The sequence below is a fragment of the Chelon labrosus genome, assembly GCF_963514085.1.
Source record: "Chelon labrosus genome assembly, chromosome: 12".
Lineage (NCBI taxonomy): Eukaryota > Metazoa > Chordata > Actinopteri > Mugiliformes > Mugilidae > Chelon > Chelon labrosus.
Window position 1 is genome coordinate 1,945,548 of NC_140345.1, and position 15,661 is coordinate 1,961,208.

The 15,661-nt window shown below is 39.3% G+C and overlaps 1 protein-coding gene across 3 annotated transcripts in view; it reads right to left on the reverse strand.

The window, feature by feature from the left end:
• The window catches only part of tmod4 (tropomodulin 4 (muscle)), a 67,816-nt gene that overhangs the window by 9,131 nt on the left and 43,024 nt on the right, over nt 1-15,661 (reverse strand). Inside the window, exons 1-3 of one of the 3 annotated variants that reach the window (XM_084557441.1) lie at nt 8,418-9,032; nt 1,308-1,484; nt 306-462 (exon numbers count right to left, since the gene is read on the reverse strand). In XM_084557441.1, the coding sequence (XP_084413567.1) occupies nt 306-462; nt 1,308-1,409 (259 nt within the window). In that variant the 5' untranslated portion in view covers nt 1,410-1,484; nt 8,418-9,032. Of the gene's footprint in view, nt 1-305; nt 463-1,307; nt 1,485-4,309; nt 5,442-8,417; nt 9,033-15,661 lie in introns of those variants that run through there. The other 2 variants (XM_084557440.1, XM_084557442.1) reach the window with 2 other exon arrangements.

A 15,661-nucleotide genomic window follows, 5' to 3' on the forward strand; every position in this document is an offset into this window, starting at 1 on the left:
CCTGTGGGAATATAATGGAAATAGCCCCAAAAGGCAGTGAGCTGCAAAAAACCTCACACAGACCTGAAAATAAGAGCCTAAGCTGCTGTGAAGTGGTGCATCACAGGAGTGAGAACTGTACAGCTATCAAAGAGAGAAGGAGGTCTATGGAGATTCAAGACATGCATGAGCTATGCTGTTCTCATTCTATGTATGTAAATTCAGTATAAACAGTAATTCTTTGGGGCTATAGGGGGGATATGGTCTCTTCACTTGGGATTATGTGACGGAGACACTGAATCTTAACATCCAGATTTAAAGTGCACCTTTCTTTTCCCTAGTGAAGGGCACCAGGTCCTCCCTGTCTGGGAACTCCATGGCCTGCTTCTCCAGGTGTTGCATCAGGGCGTCACGGTCATACGGCCCTGTTGGGTTCTTCTTTGTCTGGTCTCGCTGCCGGAAACCAGCTGGCAGCATGGCATTCTGGGAGAACAAGAGGTCAGGTGTTATTTTGACTACAGAACAGGAACAGTGAATTAACTGCTGCTTCAGCACCTGGATGGACAGCGTGAGTAGAAACTGACAAAGTAGCATTCTGTCAATAATTGATGGCCAAAAGAATTTAAATTACTAATACCGATGCACGTCTAAGACGTCTACATTTGATTTTATGATCACATAATTGAACTATTCATCCATCCGAAATAGACCATCATTGACTTTTGTACATGTAGATGGATTCTCATGTGCAAAGATTTCTACAGTATTCCTCCTTTCTACATCAGATTGCTTCTAACATTAAGCAGTTCAACATAACTTCACATGTTCCAAGTGCAGTGTATAGATGATGACTGGCTATAATAACTTAAACAGGACCCAAGAAAATATGCAAGATAAGATTTGACGCGGACTCATCCAAGGGAAGAAAGACCTGAGTAATGGTATTATATTAATCAGTAGGTGTTAATTATGGACTTGATTTTACTTGATTGAGGGAAGTGTTTCAAACTTCACTAGATGTTTTGCCCCTTTGTTCTTTTGTTGCTCATGTCTCGTAAAAAACAACGATCAATAGTGTGCTGAAGTGGAAATGAATGCCCCTCTTGTCACACATCGTTGGGTGTCACACATTATTCAGGTTTTTGCACCTGATAGTTAAAAAGCTACTCCTGGTGTCTGGTAGATTTGGAGCACAACGATTACCTGGGATAACAAACCCCTGCAGGACCTGTGGCACCAGATATTATCATCAAGGCCTTGCTACGCTGGAGTAACTGATCAGCAGACAAGCACTTGGTTTTAAAGACAAATCAAGCGCTCCTCCATACCTCGGGGTCCATCTCCTGCAACTCATACTCCAGCTTATCCAGCTCCTCAGCGCTGAGGCCCTTGAGGATGGCATCCTCGTCGATGTCCCTGGGATCTGACATGGCTTCTGAGGCTCTGGCTCACACGCACATACACTCACTCATACACACTGTTGCACACCCCTGGACGAGTGGCCACTGTTGGTGAAGAGAAAGAGGAAAGACAGGAGTTTTTTTTTAAATGTCGTGCATTTAAATTTGTATCAAATCTAATGTCCTTCTTGATCATATTCATTGGAACATAAAAATCATAACCCAATTAACTTGTTTTTTTATATCTGAAAATGTATTAATTGAGTATATGATAAACTACTTGGGAAGCTCCTGAAGGCGCATCAAGGCCCACAGGGGGTCCCCTGCCCGTACTGTGTCATCCACTGTACTTGGCAACTTTCTCTTTCATGATCTTCATTGGGCTTATCAGCTGCCCTACCCAGGGTGCCCTAATAATCTGATGATGATAATAATAGATTCATTTCCACTAACAAATCTACAATACTCGGGAGGGCAGAGTCTGTGGAAATAGTAGCAGCCTCCAGATCACATTCTTACATAATCTTAAATGGTGAACAAGAAATGTGAACAACCACCCAATGATGTCCTGCACTCTGAAAGGTTGAGAAGCTGAGTGAAGAAGAGAAGTGGCAGAAATGAAAGACAGAGAGAAAGAGCAAGGTCTTTGTAACTTTAAACCCATAGCTCACCGCACGGCAGCTAAGAATAGCAGTATGTGGAGAAGAGAGGAGTGGGAAGTGCCGTCCCTTATTTATCAGTGGAGGACACTTGCTCATACAGTAGTGGACCCACCCGAAGCATATCTGCACCCTGTGATGAAACTCACTAGTACATAACTGCAAGCCATAACAAAGAGCAGAGAACTACAGAGCAGGGCTCTCCAGCTAGGAAATACCACAGTGATAGCATACAGTATACCTCTAGGTCACAGTATGAGTAATACAACTATCAGGTTTGAGGGCCAGTGTTTTCATTTTTACCCAACTTGGACAGAGAAGAAAACCCACATCACAGGTCAGGTCACAGAATGTGGTTTCATGCAGTCAGATCTGCTTGTGTGATTTTAGAGAACATTCACATCTGTGATGGCAACAGAAATCCCTGTGTTTTACGGAAGGGAACTTTCTCAATCGGTCATGTTTAAACTGATTTAATTAAAGAGATATTTAGCAACACAGACCATTATTAATACATGATCTTAACAAGAAAGTAAAACACAACTTTCCCCCTCAGCTGCATCCAAACAACATGCCAACAAACTAAATACTATAGCCTGGATGGCAGACCAACTTCCCCACCCACAAATTGTTTGTGGTGAAAATTGGTCTGGAACCTTTCCGTTTTTTCCTCAGAATTGATTATGCTCCAGGAAAGATCTGCCAGCCTATTTTGTTTACAAATAGCTGTGAGTGGTTTTTGGACTATCCAATTGCATGCGGTATCTTTTTCTTGCTTCAGCAAGTTGAAATACTAGGAACTGAGTCAGGCTTAAATACTCGTAGCTTTTGAGGTATAAATTTCCATTAGCAATAAAATGGGAGGATGCCATTAGCTGTCAGGTGAGCTGGTAGGGACTAAATATATACAAACTTGCAAAATATTAACAAGGTTGCAGCAGTGTTGATGAACCAAGCCCATAGCTCCTAAAGTGGCTAATGGTATTTAAGCCAATCGAGCGCTTCAGCTCAGTACACTTTTTACAGTACACGTTTGTCTAGTAACTCAAGTTCAACATGAAACAAGTCCAAAAGATGTTAGATAACAGGTTGCCGTTGTGTGAACTGAAACGTTACAGCTTTATGCGAACATAGTGTGTAGTGAAATAACAGCGTTGGCTTTTACAAATAATTTCTCTAATGTGTAACATTCAGGCTGTACATTGCAAGTGACAGCAAGTGCTGACACAAAACCCCAAAAATAATAAATGCAATGTTATTTTGGTTAGTGATTCTTTCTCAAATTAGAGCACATATCTGAAGAAGAAAAAAATCATTTCAGTAAGGAAACAAATTAAATATACGCAACAGAACGGAATTGACTCCAACTCTGCAGGGTACACTTAATGTGTATGCACCGAAATAGAACTGCATTGCTTATCAATTGGATTAATTATCAACACTTTATCTAAGACAAAATCATGATGCCTCACAGCAAGAAGGTTCTGGGTTCTAATCCATGGGCCGACTGGGTCTTTCTGTGTGGAGTTTGCATGTTCTCCCTGTGTCTGCGTGGGTTCTCTCCAGGTTCTCCAGCTTCCTCCCACTGTCCAAAGACATGCTGGTTAGGTTAACTGGTGATTCTGAATTGGCCGTATGTGTGAGTGTGAGTGTGAATGGCTGTCTGTCTCTCTGTGTTAGCCCTGTGATAGACTGGAGACCTGTCCAGGGTGTACCCCGCCTCTCGCCCGATGACAGCTGGGATAGGCTCCAGCCCCCCCCCCCCCCCCCCCTGCGACCCTTCACAGGACAAATGGTTACAAGTGGTCCATTTTCAGCTTGATTTTGCCAACAGGAGTGTAGCTATGTAGAAAATCAGAAATATTCTGGTCTATCTGGACGACAGTTGAAAAAAAATCCTTTACTGCTGACTGGAGTGGTTTTTTGTGTTCGCTTGTTCAACTGTGTGTGCGCCAAAATGATCAGGCTTCCCCGACGACAGTACAGAAGATTGGTTACCATGGAAAAGAAAGTGACCTGTTCTTACTGTTTCAGAGCTTGTAAATTACAGAGGACACACTCGTGTGACACCTTAAACAATGTCTTTTTGTTGAGTCCACACAGCGTGACTTTATCCACAGATCTATGTCCCGAGTCTCTAGAAATTCTTGTTTGCTTGTCATGATTTTGTATATTTAGCCAGTAATGGTTTTTTAAAACAAGAAGTTAACAAGAGGCTTAAATTTTAAGTGGATATTTACAGTAGATTTGAATACGGGAAGAAAACCTTACTTTTAAAGTTAAAACCGGCTGTTAGAACTGGTTCTGTGTGCCTGGACAACCCTGGATGTTTCTCTTCAGCACTGTCACCTAATCACACAAAGAAGATTGAGGAGGTTTAAAGGACAAGGAGGCTGCAGCTCAAAGAACCAGGCAGAGCATAAATCTAGGACTTGATGTGGCGAGTCTGTTTGTACCACAGATAAAATGTTTTACCAGCCTTTACCACCCTAAAGCTTACAAAAACATAGCCTTCATATCTGGACTCATAAGTTCCTCTTACTCTTTACACCACTATAAGATTAATAGCTTACGATTTAGCTTACTATTTAACCAAAGGGATTGGGTTTTAAACATCAAGCATCCTCACTGCCTAAGTGTCCTTGAGCTAAACATTTAATTCCTATCCACTAGATGGTCATCCACTCATTGTTGACCTCTGACATTTTGCTCCTGTTATTTATTCACTGTTATTCCGATGGTTTGAGATCAGTAAAGGTCAAACTAACGGAAGAATGCAAATACAAGCTAGATATTTTCCTCATTAGAGTTAGAGGATGAATACTAATAAATCAGTCTGTGGATAGGCAACACTTTGTGAGCATGTTTGGAATATAAAATCCAAATGATTATGTGTCAGTGTTATGTTTGGGGCCTTTTCTGTGATGTGATACAAACAGCCACAGCAGACTGAAGCTTTTCAAGACTCAAATATAAATGCATACTACATAGTTTGTACATATTTAATTATTTTTAGCCCATGATCAATTACTTGATGTCACACAGTAACTATACTGGTGGTTTCTTTATAAGCTTTAGCAAATGAAAAGCCTGATGCACATTTGTATTCGTTTGTTCTGCACTTAATCATTCTTAAATTATGTAACATCATCATTTTAAGGCAGTTATAGTAAACATCAACATTAAAAATACCAGCTACACTGCTTATTTTCTACTGTATGTATTGCTGAGAGGGGTCTTGACTTAAGAAGTAAAGTAGGCCTTCATCCAGATATGGCTCATGTGATTTGCCTGCAGTCAAGCCTTTGAGCCTCGCTCATTGTTGAGCTAAATACATTGCTGTTTTCTGACACTTGAGCTAAGAGTGAGGGCTCAGACAACTGCATACCAGCAGGCTGCTGGTTAAGGAATTAAAGAACATATTACCTTAACTTACATTTAGTTTGATTTTGATTTGGAAATTGAAATGGACATTATGTTGCTCTGAAAAATGTAAATACTTTGGCAGACATTATAAAATGATAATCTGGTAAAAAGCCAGACCAAATGTTGTGTTTTGACAGCAAATTTGCCACATTCCAGGTAGCCTCCAGCCACAGTGTGGAAACAGATTGTGTTTGTGAATGTTCATCTGTCCTCTACGGTCCCAGTGGGGGGTTTCTATGCAAAACAAAACAAACTGGAAGTGGAGCAGTACAGTGGCTGTCACCTGCCACCACCAGCTGGCTCCAGACATTTCTTTTTCCAGTCAAAATCTCAACCATCCCCAGCACCTGCAGCTGCTGTCTTTACAGGAGTCGTGACCTCAGCTCAGCTTGGCGATGTTGATTGTGGTTTGATTTACGACAAATAAATAAATTCCATACTGAGTGACTCTTCCAAACCAATCAGATAACAATTTAGTCGTCATTACTCTAACTACATGTTTTTAGCCATCTTATAGCATATAGTACATACAAAGTACATTCAACTAAATGCAGTCTGGTGCAAATAGCAAAATATGCAAAATTAACCCAATAACACAATAATATCTAGGCTAAATAATAATAATAGGCTAAAGTTTACTGTCTCTGTTTCAAGTAACTTTAAAGACCAATACATTGTATTTAGAGGGATCCATGGAAACAAAATGGAAATGTTTTCATTGGTGTGTAATCACTTGTAAGTCAGAGTCATTGTGTTTTCGTTAGCTTAAAGCAGGAATATATTTGGTTGCAACCTCACAGCTAGAGGGCACTAAATCCTGCACACTGGTCCTTTAATTGACAAAAGTTAAAAGTAAGACTTAACCAATGACTATTTTCGCCGTTAATTAACTGTTAATTAGTTTATCCTCAACTATTAAGGAATTATTTGTTTAGTCTAAGAGAGTTATAGAAAGTTGCTCATCTCAAAGTCACACATTCCATCAATCTCCATATATAAATCATCGTTTCAAATACTGTATAAACAGCAAGAAATATAACATTGAGAGATTCCAAGCTTAATAAATGTACTACACCAACAGCTTAAAAGAGCAAGCCAGTGACTGGTCATTGACCAGTGTCAGTCCATCTGTGAGATGTGGGCACTAGTCATAACCCTGTCAGTAGAGTTTTGCCCATTTGAGCATGCTGAATAAGTGACACCTCAGTAAATCTATTGATTTTGTCACACCAACACAGACCTTCGATGTCTTGTGAAGTTTAAAAACCTCAAGCAGTTTCCATGGCAGATCTGCCCGATTTGAACAAAGTGAAATAATAACTGGAAGCACATGTTTACGAGCATCCTTTAAAGAACTTGATGTGGCGATGCGACAGCCTGCAAACAAATAACTGTTTGAGGTGTTCCTGGGATCCATCTTTTAGAATTTACAGAAATCACCTGGATCCAGTGTTACAGATAAGGAACATACAGAGCTTCCCTATCTGCTGTGGCCAATGCGCCCAATAACAGACCTTCCATTTCCAGCCATCTAATGGGTTTCTATAAGCATCTGCACAACCGCTTTGGTAAAAGCAGTTCAAGCATTCAGGGACTTCATGGCTTGCCCTTTGGTCCGATTTAGTAAATGCATATGGAGTCAACTGAAAGTTGAAACTGAGAGGGGCTCTTCTTAATATTGTTGCAATGGTTGTTGGGAATCTGGTGGGAAATGCTCTTATTTTGGAGGGAAATTGAGTAAAACCATGATTCACTGTACGTCAGCTTGTACACTTTCTAATTTTATTTAATGGCAAGAACCTCCTTCTACTCTGTGTTAAAAGTACTGCTTTGAGACCGGCAGCGGGGAAGTGTTACTGTGTGTTTTATAGGTAAAAGACCATTACAAGGTTTTAGTTGTCATAGTGAAAAAGGTTACACACAATAAATGCTCCAAAATGATTTGCACTCCACTTGTGTGTCAGGGCATTTGACTTTAACAGGGCAGAAATAAACTTTGAGGTCACTTCTTGTACTTCGACTGCTCTTGGTTTACTTGTTGAGGACATCTATTTTTTTGTTATAGCTGTAGGATAAGAGAGGCTTATTAATTGAGCGGGCCAAGTCCTCATGCTGCCACCAACAGCTCAGGAGATTTGTCACCACTCGTGGGTCATCTTCTCCACGTCTTGCCACCCAAGTGTAACATTCCAAATCAGCCCTTAGCTTAATTTTAGCTTCACAAGTCAGCTACTTCCAGCCGCGTGAATCCCCCCTGGCTTGGGTTGCTCCTTGGGATCTTGTCAGAGCACCATTTTGAGGCTTGGAGAACAATTTGGACGATTAAGATCTTAATTAAAAGGAAAAGTACCGAACTGCTGCGCAAAAAACAAAAAGCCACATGGACCTCCACAACTTTCCCTCACTCCGTAAGTGGACTGAATCAGCAATAAGGTCAAATTGACAGTAAGTGTAAGGTTCCTACACAAATAAGCCAGATATTTAAATGTCAGGCTGTAATTGATCTTATGTGGAAAAGGTGAGCAGCCATTCCGCCTAATTTCCAAACTCTACAGCCCCATGAGATGACATCTCCAAATCCCTTGTGATGAATTAACTACATAGCAATGGAAAGCTATTGGATGGCTTAACCCCTCCGCATGCCATCCTGATAGATTCATTTGAGTGACAACATTTCTGCTTTGGGCTGAAACTTTGTAGAAGTTCCTGCTGGGGAAAAGCAACCAAGCACAAACTTAGACACACAAATTCAAAATCAAACCCAACAACATGTCCAGTAGATTCCCGCACAGAAACATTATATTTTCACAAACCAGAATCTCACATTAACACAAGAGAGTCTGGTTGAGTTGATAAGAGCTCCCTGAACATTCAGAGAGAATGATTAAGCTCCCCAACATGCCAGCATGACTCCCCTAAAATCAGAGACAGAAGGAAGCAGACTCTCACCTACCTTCACAGAAGCGCAGTGCTGAAGCCCATCGGCAAGGCAGAGCCTGCAGTTAGACAAAGTTGTTTCTCTTTTTTCTTCCCCCTCCTCCTCCTCCTCTCTCTCCCCCTTCTCCTCTTTCTCTCTTCTGTGTGTCAGGCTTCAGGGCTGCTATGCTGAGACGGGCATACTAACAGCACTTTGAGAAGTCAGCATTTTATTATTTTGGCTGAGTGACAGAGGAGGGGATGGCAGAGAGGCATGTAGAATGGGAGGGAGAGGGAGAGAAGTGGGGCATGAACTCATGCTCATCACTAACTCAATTAAAAACAAGTGAAGTCTGACAGACTTTGGAGAAAGACTGACATCTAGTGGTTCCAGCTGAGATGTACAACTTTATTTCTCTAATAGACCCTCTTGCAAAAGATATAGAAGCCTGAAAGCACGCACAAATAGATAAGAATAAGCTATAACCTTTATTTGTCCCGCAATGGGGATATTGCAGTTTGCAACAGCATACAGAAAGGGCAGAAAAAATATCAAGAGTAAAAAGAGTAACATATAAAAGATTAATAATGAAATCAAATCGAATAAAGAAATTGCACAGATGAATTGTTAGACATTGCATAGACCAGGTGTAACTCGGTTATGACGTTTTTACACCTTGTGGTGTAATAATATTGCACATATTAAGAGTGTCCGTTGTGGAGCCTAACAGCAGCAGGAAGGAAAGACTTTCTGTATCTTTCCTTCACACAGCGAGGGTGAAGCAGTCTGTCACTGAAGCTGCTCCTCAGTCCTGTCAGGTCACCATGCAGGGGGTGGGACTCATTGTCCAGCATGGAGGACACTTTAGGCAGGACTCTCCAGCCAAATAGATCACTGTTAGAGAATAATTTCTCTTCCCTATAGAAAGTTTGTGTGATTACTTCTGGCGTCAGTTGTCTGCCCTATTTTCTCTCTGAGGAACATACCAAGACCAAGGTCCCTCTTTGGCATCTTCAATCTCACTCTCTGGAGGATACTTTGCATTACAGACATAGCTGTAGAGTTAGATGATAATGCCCTCCGTCACTGTCTGACAATTTGTATTTCATAGATGGTGTGAATCCTTATCTTCATGTTTATGTACAATGGCCAATGGGATGCTAACACATCTCCCGTTTGCTGCCTCGGCCTTGCTTGCTAGTATAAGAATCTGAGCTTACTGTTTGTCCCTTAGAATTGAGGTGGACTCATGCACTTATGTTGTGATGACGAAGCTTCTGTTCTCCTCGTATACGGGCCTAAATAAACTCCTTCAGCATAAGACATACAGTACTCTGGTACTTCTTCTTCCTCATCGGCATCACCACAAATTCCTCCCTAACAATCACAGAATAAGGTTTTACATTCATAAATGCTCCAAAATGATTTGTACTCTATGTCTATGTCACTTCTTGTAGTTCCACAAATAGAAAGAACTGTTTTTACCCATGAGCCATCAGGCTGCCAAATCTAAAACCTTCAAATGCAATATTTTATTATTTTACTACATTATTTCTTTTATATTTACAGTTTTACACAGCATTATATATATATATATATATATATGTTTTGACTGTAATCTCTCCTGTTTCTATGTGATGAAGCTTCTAGCTGATTTTAATACCCCATTCCAGCTGAACACTCCAACAGCAGCAGGCAAAAGAAGCAAGCTCCAAAAAGTAGAGTACATAAGCAAACAGCAGGGGAAGTTGGTGGTTAGCTAATGAGTCGGATATTTACTTTAACATTAGAGGAGGTAAAATCTTAAAAAAGTAAAGCAAATGTACTCAAATGAATACAAATGCTGCTGAAAGTCAGAAATTGTTAGCTACCACATTAGCCTTTTGTGAGGGATGTGTGTTCTTGTGGCCCCTGGTGGTCAACCAAGGAGAGACAATCTCTTGTTACTAGTTCTATTAGGATTTGCCTCCAATTATTCCCGTAAATTGCCATATTTTTTATGATAATTTGTTATACACAAATAAAAAAAAAAAATGAACTGTGCTACACAAACCAAATATTACATCATAGATTTTTGCATGATTATTTACTTTTTTAGCTTCTTTTATTCTTATATTATACTAACAGAGGCTCTTAATCAATTGCCTGAATCAATGCTGACAATACAGACAAAAATGTATTGTATTTGGAACAGATGTTTCACTGGATGTAAGCAAGCAATGGTAAAATCGTGTATCACTGCACACCAAGTAAGGACTGGTTTGTTTCCCTAACAACATTTTTTGTATGATTCCTTATTTACATTTGGTTTCTGGTTTTGATTGAATGGTGACACAGACATTTCCTATTTATTCACTATTTAGTTGGCATACCTGCCTGGATTTACTTTTTCATTATCTCTCAGATATTTTGTGTTCCAGATCTCCATTTATTTATATCAAAATATATATATACATATATATAAAACACAGATAATATATATATATATATATATGTATATATATATGTATGTGTATATATATATATATGTATGTGTATATATATATATATATATGTATGTGTATATATTATCTGTGTTTTACTTTCTAACCTTTGTTGCTTAATAAGTTTACAGTACTTTCTCTTCTAACATCCTTGCCCTTGATTACATTTGTCATTTCAAAAGTCCTGGACAAACTGTCTTTAAAGGTTTCCCTTCATTTTCATTTTCACTTTTTGGTCTGTATCTTTGAAGCCTCATAATGTTACAGTACCGCTGCAACTCAACTGTGGACTTTTTTATTTTTATTTTTTTTACAGGTATGTCATATGAGAAGAATCATGTCATAAAGAATTCTCCCCTGGAGGGAAAACGGCCGACTTGTAATTCCCCTGGTTTTCCTGAAATCCCCGTTGGAAAGTGTATGACAAGAGAAACCTGTGCTTTCACTTTTTTCAGCGTTGTTATTACTGTTAACTATAAAGCATCTTTATTTCCAAATCACATCATATGTTAATAACTGTCTGCATTTTCTAGTTTGTTTTTGAGGACTCATTCAAATCCTCGTTTATCACCACCAGGTGGCAGACGTTAGACACCAAAATTCTGCTGCTTTGAAATTCTCTCGAAATTATTGCGTCAAGGCAGCTCTTCCTCTTCCTGGAGTGTGTGTTGTGTATGTTTTGAATGTACAATGCCCCCCAGTGATAGCTCACGGATCTAAAGAGCTGCACAAGGAAAACAGAACATGGAAAGAGCAATAGTGGGCTCATTACTGTAGGAATAAATCAGTACTAATTGACATGTTAACTGAAACTGGTTCTGGTATGAACAGACTGCTTTTGTTTGCACCTATGACCAAGCATTAAGCACAACAATGCAACATATGTCAGAAATGCTACAAGACTGCTTTGTCCTTTATGGATGCCAGTGGCAATCACAACAACAAACAAAGATAGTACTTTGAGAAAATTTTCAATCATCCAAGTCATAGTAAGTCGGAAGCAAATCTAAAGCAAAAGCCACTGGACTTATTTGAGTTTCTTAAAGAAGTGAATGAGCCCGAGTGGTGTCTTTAGGAAAACTCAAATAGGTCCAGTTGCCTTTGCTTTGCATTTGATTTAGAAACAGTGATTGCTCAGCACTCTTTTTCATGAATGGATACAATGTGCATAATCTGATATGAGTGTGAACACAAAAACACCTGGGTTCCCACACTTCTTTTTGCTATGTAAAGGCTTTTATGTAGTATGTAGTGTGTACAGTTTCAACTGTTTTTGTCGGTGTGAAGCACATCTTTCAGAGTGCTGATGTGATGTATTGTACCTGCAGCCTTTGTTTGTGAATTAAAGGTACTTTCGTCATGGGTTAGTTCCCTCGAAACGCAAAAGCAGACAAGTTTCAAGTTACACTAGAAATAAGCCCATCCCGACGTTTGGCGGACTGATACAGGTGAGGTTTGGATTCATCAACCTCTAAGACTTTTGTACCATTGCTTTTGAAATGAATGGAATAGAAGTTTGATTACTACATTTAAAACATATCAAAAGTAATGTTTATCTGACAAAATATTGTACCAGTTTATGTGTTGTTAGTCAAAAGAAATAGTTCCTAAGAAAACCATAAGAGTTGATGGGGAATATCCACAGTATCACAAGAATATTTATGGACTGGCAACTTGAGTTAAAAGAAATTCACACTTTGATTTAAACAAAATCATCACATTAATTCTAAACTATGTAAGTTACTTTACACCAGTGGCAGTGAGTAAAAAAAATATTTTTTTCTTCTACATGTGCTCGATGCAACACTTTACTAGGGCTGAATAATAAATGTTTACACAAAGCAGGCCATCCACACCTAAAATGCCATGTTTTTATGCCACAAAAGGTTTTCAACTTCAGTAAATCCCATATTGTTTTATAGCAGCAATTTAATCAAATTCATGTTTTGTTTTTTGTTTTTTTTAAATATGTGGTTCCCCCTCAAGGTAATTCCTCCTCCTTAAGTTTGTCTGTTTAAAAAAAAAACAACCCTCAGTTGTGTGTTATCCCTTGTTGACAGTCAGTCCATTGCTGAAAATTTCCATGCCCAGCATTTACATTAATGGAATTTTTACACCAAAAATGTGTCTGTGTGTGCATGTGTTGTGCGTGGGCGTTTCCAGTTAAGGATGTAGTCACCCAAAGGAGGGGGAAGTGCGAGTTAGTTTAGAGAGTTGATCTAAAAAAAATAGTAAATTCGAAAGACGGGGAAGGATTAAGATTAGGAGAGACAGTACTTAGAAATACTTTACCAGCAACCATTGGTCAAATACTAAAAGCTAAAAGTAAACATCAATAAGACTGTATCCGGTCCAGTAGAGACACGTCTGATCTGAGTAAGATGAAACTCATTACATAAGGAGTCACGGCCTGACCATTATGACTTCACATAACCACTGCAATCCAGAACAAACCAGACTGCGTCAGTTGATGTGAAAAGGGCATAACACAGCAAAACATCCTGCTATTTTACTGTGTGAAGAAATAAGAAAAACTGAAATACAGCAAATGTAGCATTTATTCAGGCAGATATTATGTCTGAGCATGTCACAACTTAAGACAAAACTAGCAGAAGTGCATTTACAATGAATATCATTTAACCATTATGTTCTGTTGTTAAATGAGTAGTTTGACAGTTTACAGTCATGAAATGTCAGACGTTAATAGCTGTAAAGAGTGTCATTTGTAAAGTGTCTAAGGAAAATGTTGATATCCCCAACGTGTGTGGATATTGTGTCCCCAGTCATGTACACAAAATGCTTGGGCATTCAAATGGTATCTCTGGTTCTCAGTCATTTATGTCATGGTATATCAAAAACAAAAAACAAAACAAGCTGAAACGAGCGCAACTAGTCTTGTAGAGTTTCTTGAAGGCGTCACATCCAAGTAGCTTCTTCAAATCTAAAAGACTGGTGGGTAGTTTGGGTTTAAATAGGAAACTACAACTACAGGTAAGTCTCAGACCCTATATTCAAGTGTCTGATAGGCAACTCCCACAGATGTTCCTATTTAAACACCAACAACCCACCAGTCTCAGAACTGAAGAAGCTACTTGGATGACGTCCCTATGCTAAATTATTTCCATCGTTACCACTACACCACAAGTTACCACTTGAACACATTTTGTCTTCACAACTTACTGTGTCCTATTCACGACTAAAAATTTCAAGGCGGCAGTAGTAAGCTAGCTAGATGTTATCCCATTCCCAGCCTTCATTCTAAGCTAAGCTAAGCTACTGTTTTCTTGTTTCAGCTTTTTAGGAAAACAATCGCATTAACTGTCTTGCTATGTTAGATAACAAGAAACACAAACACAAACTGCAGCAGTTTTAAGTGTAATCAGCTAGTCTGTTTCTGCCTGTTCTCCATACTATGCTAAACTAAGCTAAGCTAAGCTAAGCTATGCTAGTCACTAGCTCAGTGTCAGCACTGATGGTAAACCTGCCTAACATCATATTTGTCTGCTGTTCAGTAATATACAAAGTATTACGCATAACTATGTAAAATAATTTAGAGATGCTGTGTGTGTTTTCATTCTTATGTTTTGCACAGTCACAACATACAACATACACAAGGCACATTAAGAAAGCAATAAGCATATTCCTCAAAATGCTTTTACCTTTGAGTAAAAATCATGAAGAACTTCACAATAACAAACCAGACAAAAGCAAGCATTTACTTATATTTTGGTTTGGCATATTTGCATAACAAACGACTCACAGCTTGCTTTGGAAGGGCTTTCATGCAAAAATTCAAATTTGAATTTGAGACGGGGGTGGAGAGTTTGGGTTCTCCCACATTAGCAGGAAGTGCACGGGGCTCTCCCCTCGTTTCTGCCGTCAACAACAACTTCTTTTATTTCTCCTCTCTTCATTAGACTGTCAGAAATAGCCACATCTCTGTCATTTCACCAAGATTCTCGACCACTCTCCGTCAAAAATGTCACCTTGAAACTGGAAACAGAATGCCTTCCGCATTCTCTAAAAAAGGATATACTTATTCTTGTGAAATGCATGCAGTGTTTGTTGGCTTTGCACCACTAGAGGGAGTAGATTAGTTTTGAGTGAAACTACCAGACAAAAAGCCTTTGTATTGTGAAGCCTGTTTGTGTGGTACGTGCAGAATGTGATCACAGAGTACACCAGTGTTCACAACAAAAACAGGCCCTGCTCTCCTTGTACTTCACTTGATTCTTTAATTTATTTTAATCCGGCTTGACAACAAACACTGAGTTAATATCCAAAGCACATGAAGGACATTGCACATGTCGCCCAGACCGATCAGTCAGAGCATTGTACACCCTGTGGTGACTCTCAGCCAGTCTGGCAACACGTATTCCAGATGCATTGTATCACTGTGTGAACAAATGGTCCGTTAATGCCATAAACATATGTGGACAATAACTAATTTAATTTGAAAGTTGGTGGTGATTACTTATCATCCACTCATTTCAGATATAAAGCACATACGTTTTCTAGCTTCAGTGTGAAAGGTTAACCTTGATAAGATATTGTATCAGGACTAGGTGTGGCTACAGCACGTCGATCACATGTCTTGAAGGTCACAGTTGGATCGTACGACTTGACTTTATATGGTAATTGTGAAGATATAAAGTATTATGGAGTTGCTGTGGTGGAAGAAGCATTTATTACTTATCTGCTTCTCATGACAGCAGGCTGAGCTGAGTTGCACCGGAACGTCCATATAAGTCCTTCCTGTTGGATAAGGGAAATGCGAAGTTCATTCTGACTGGAATG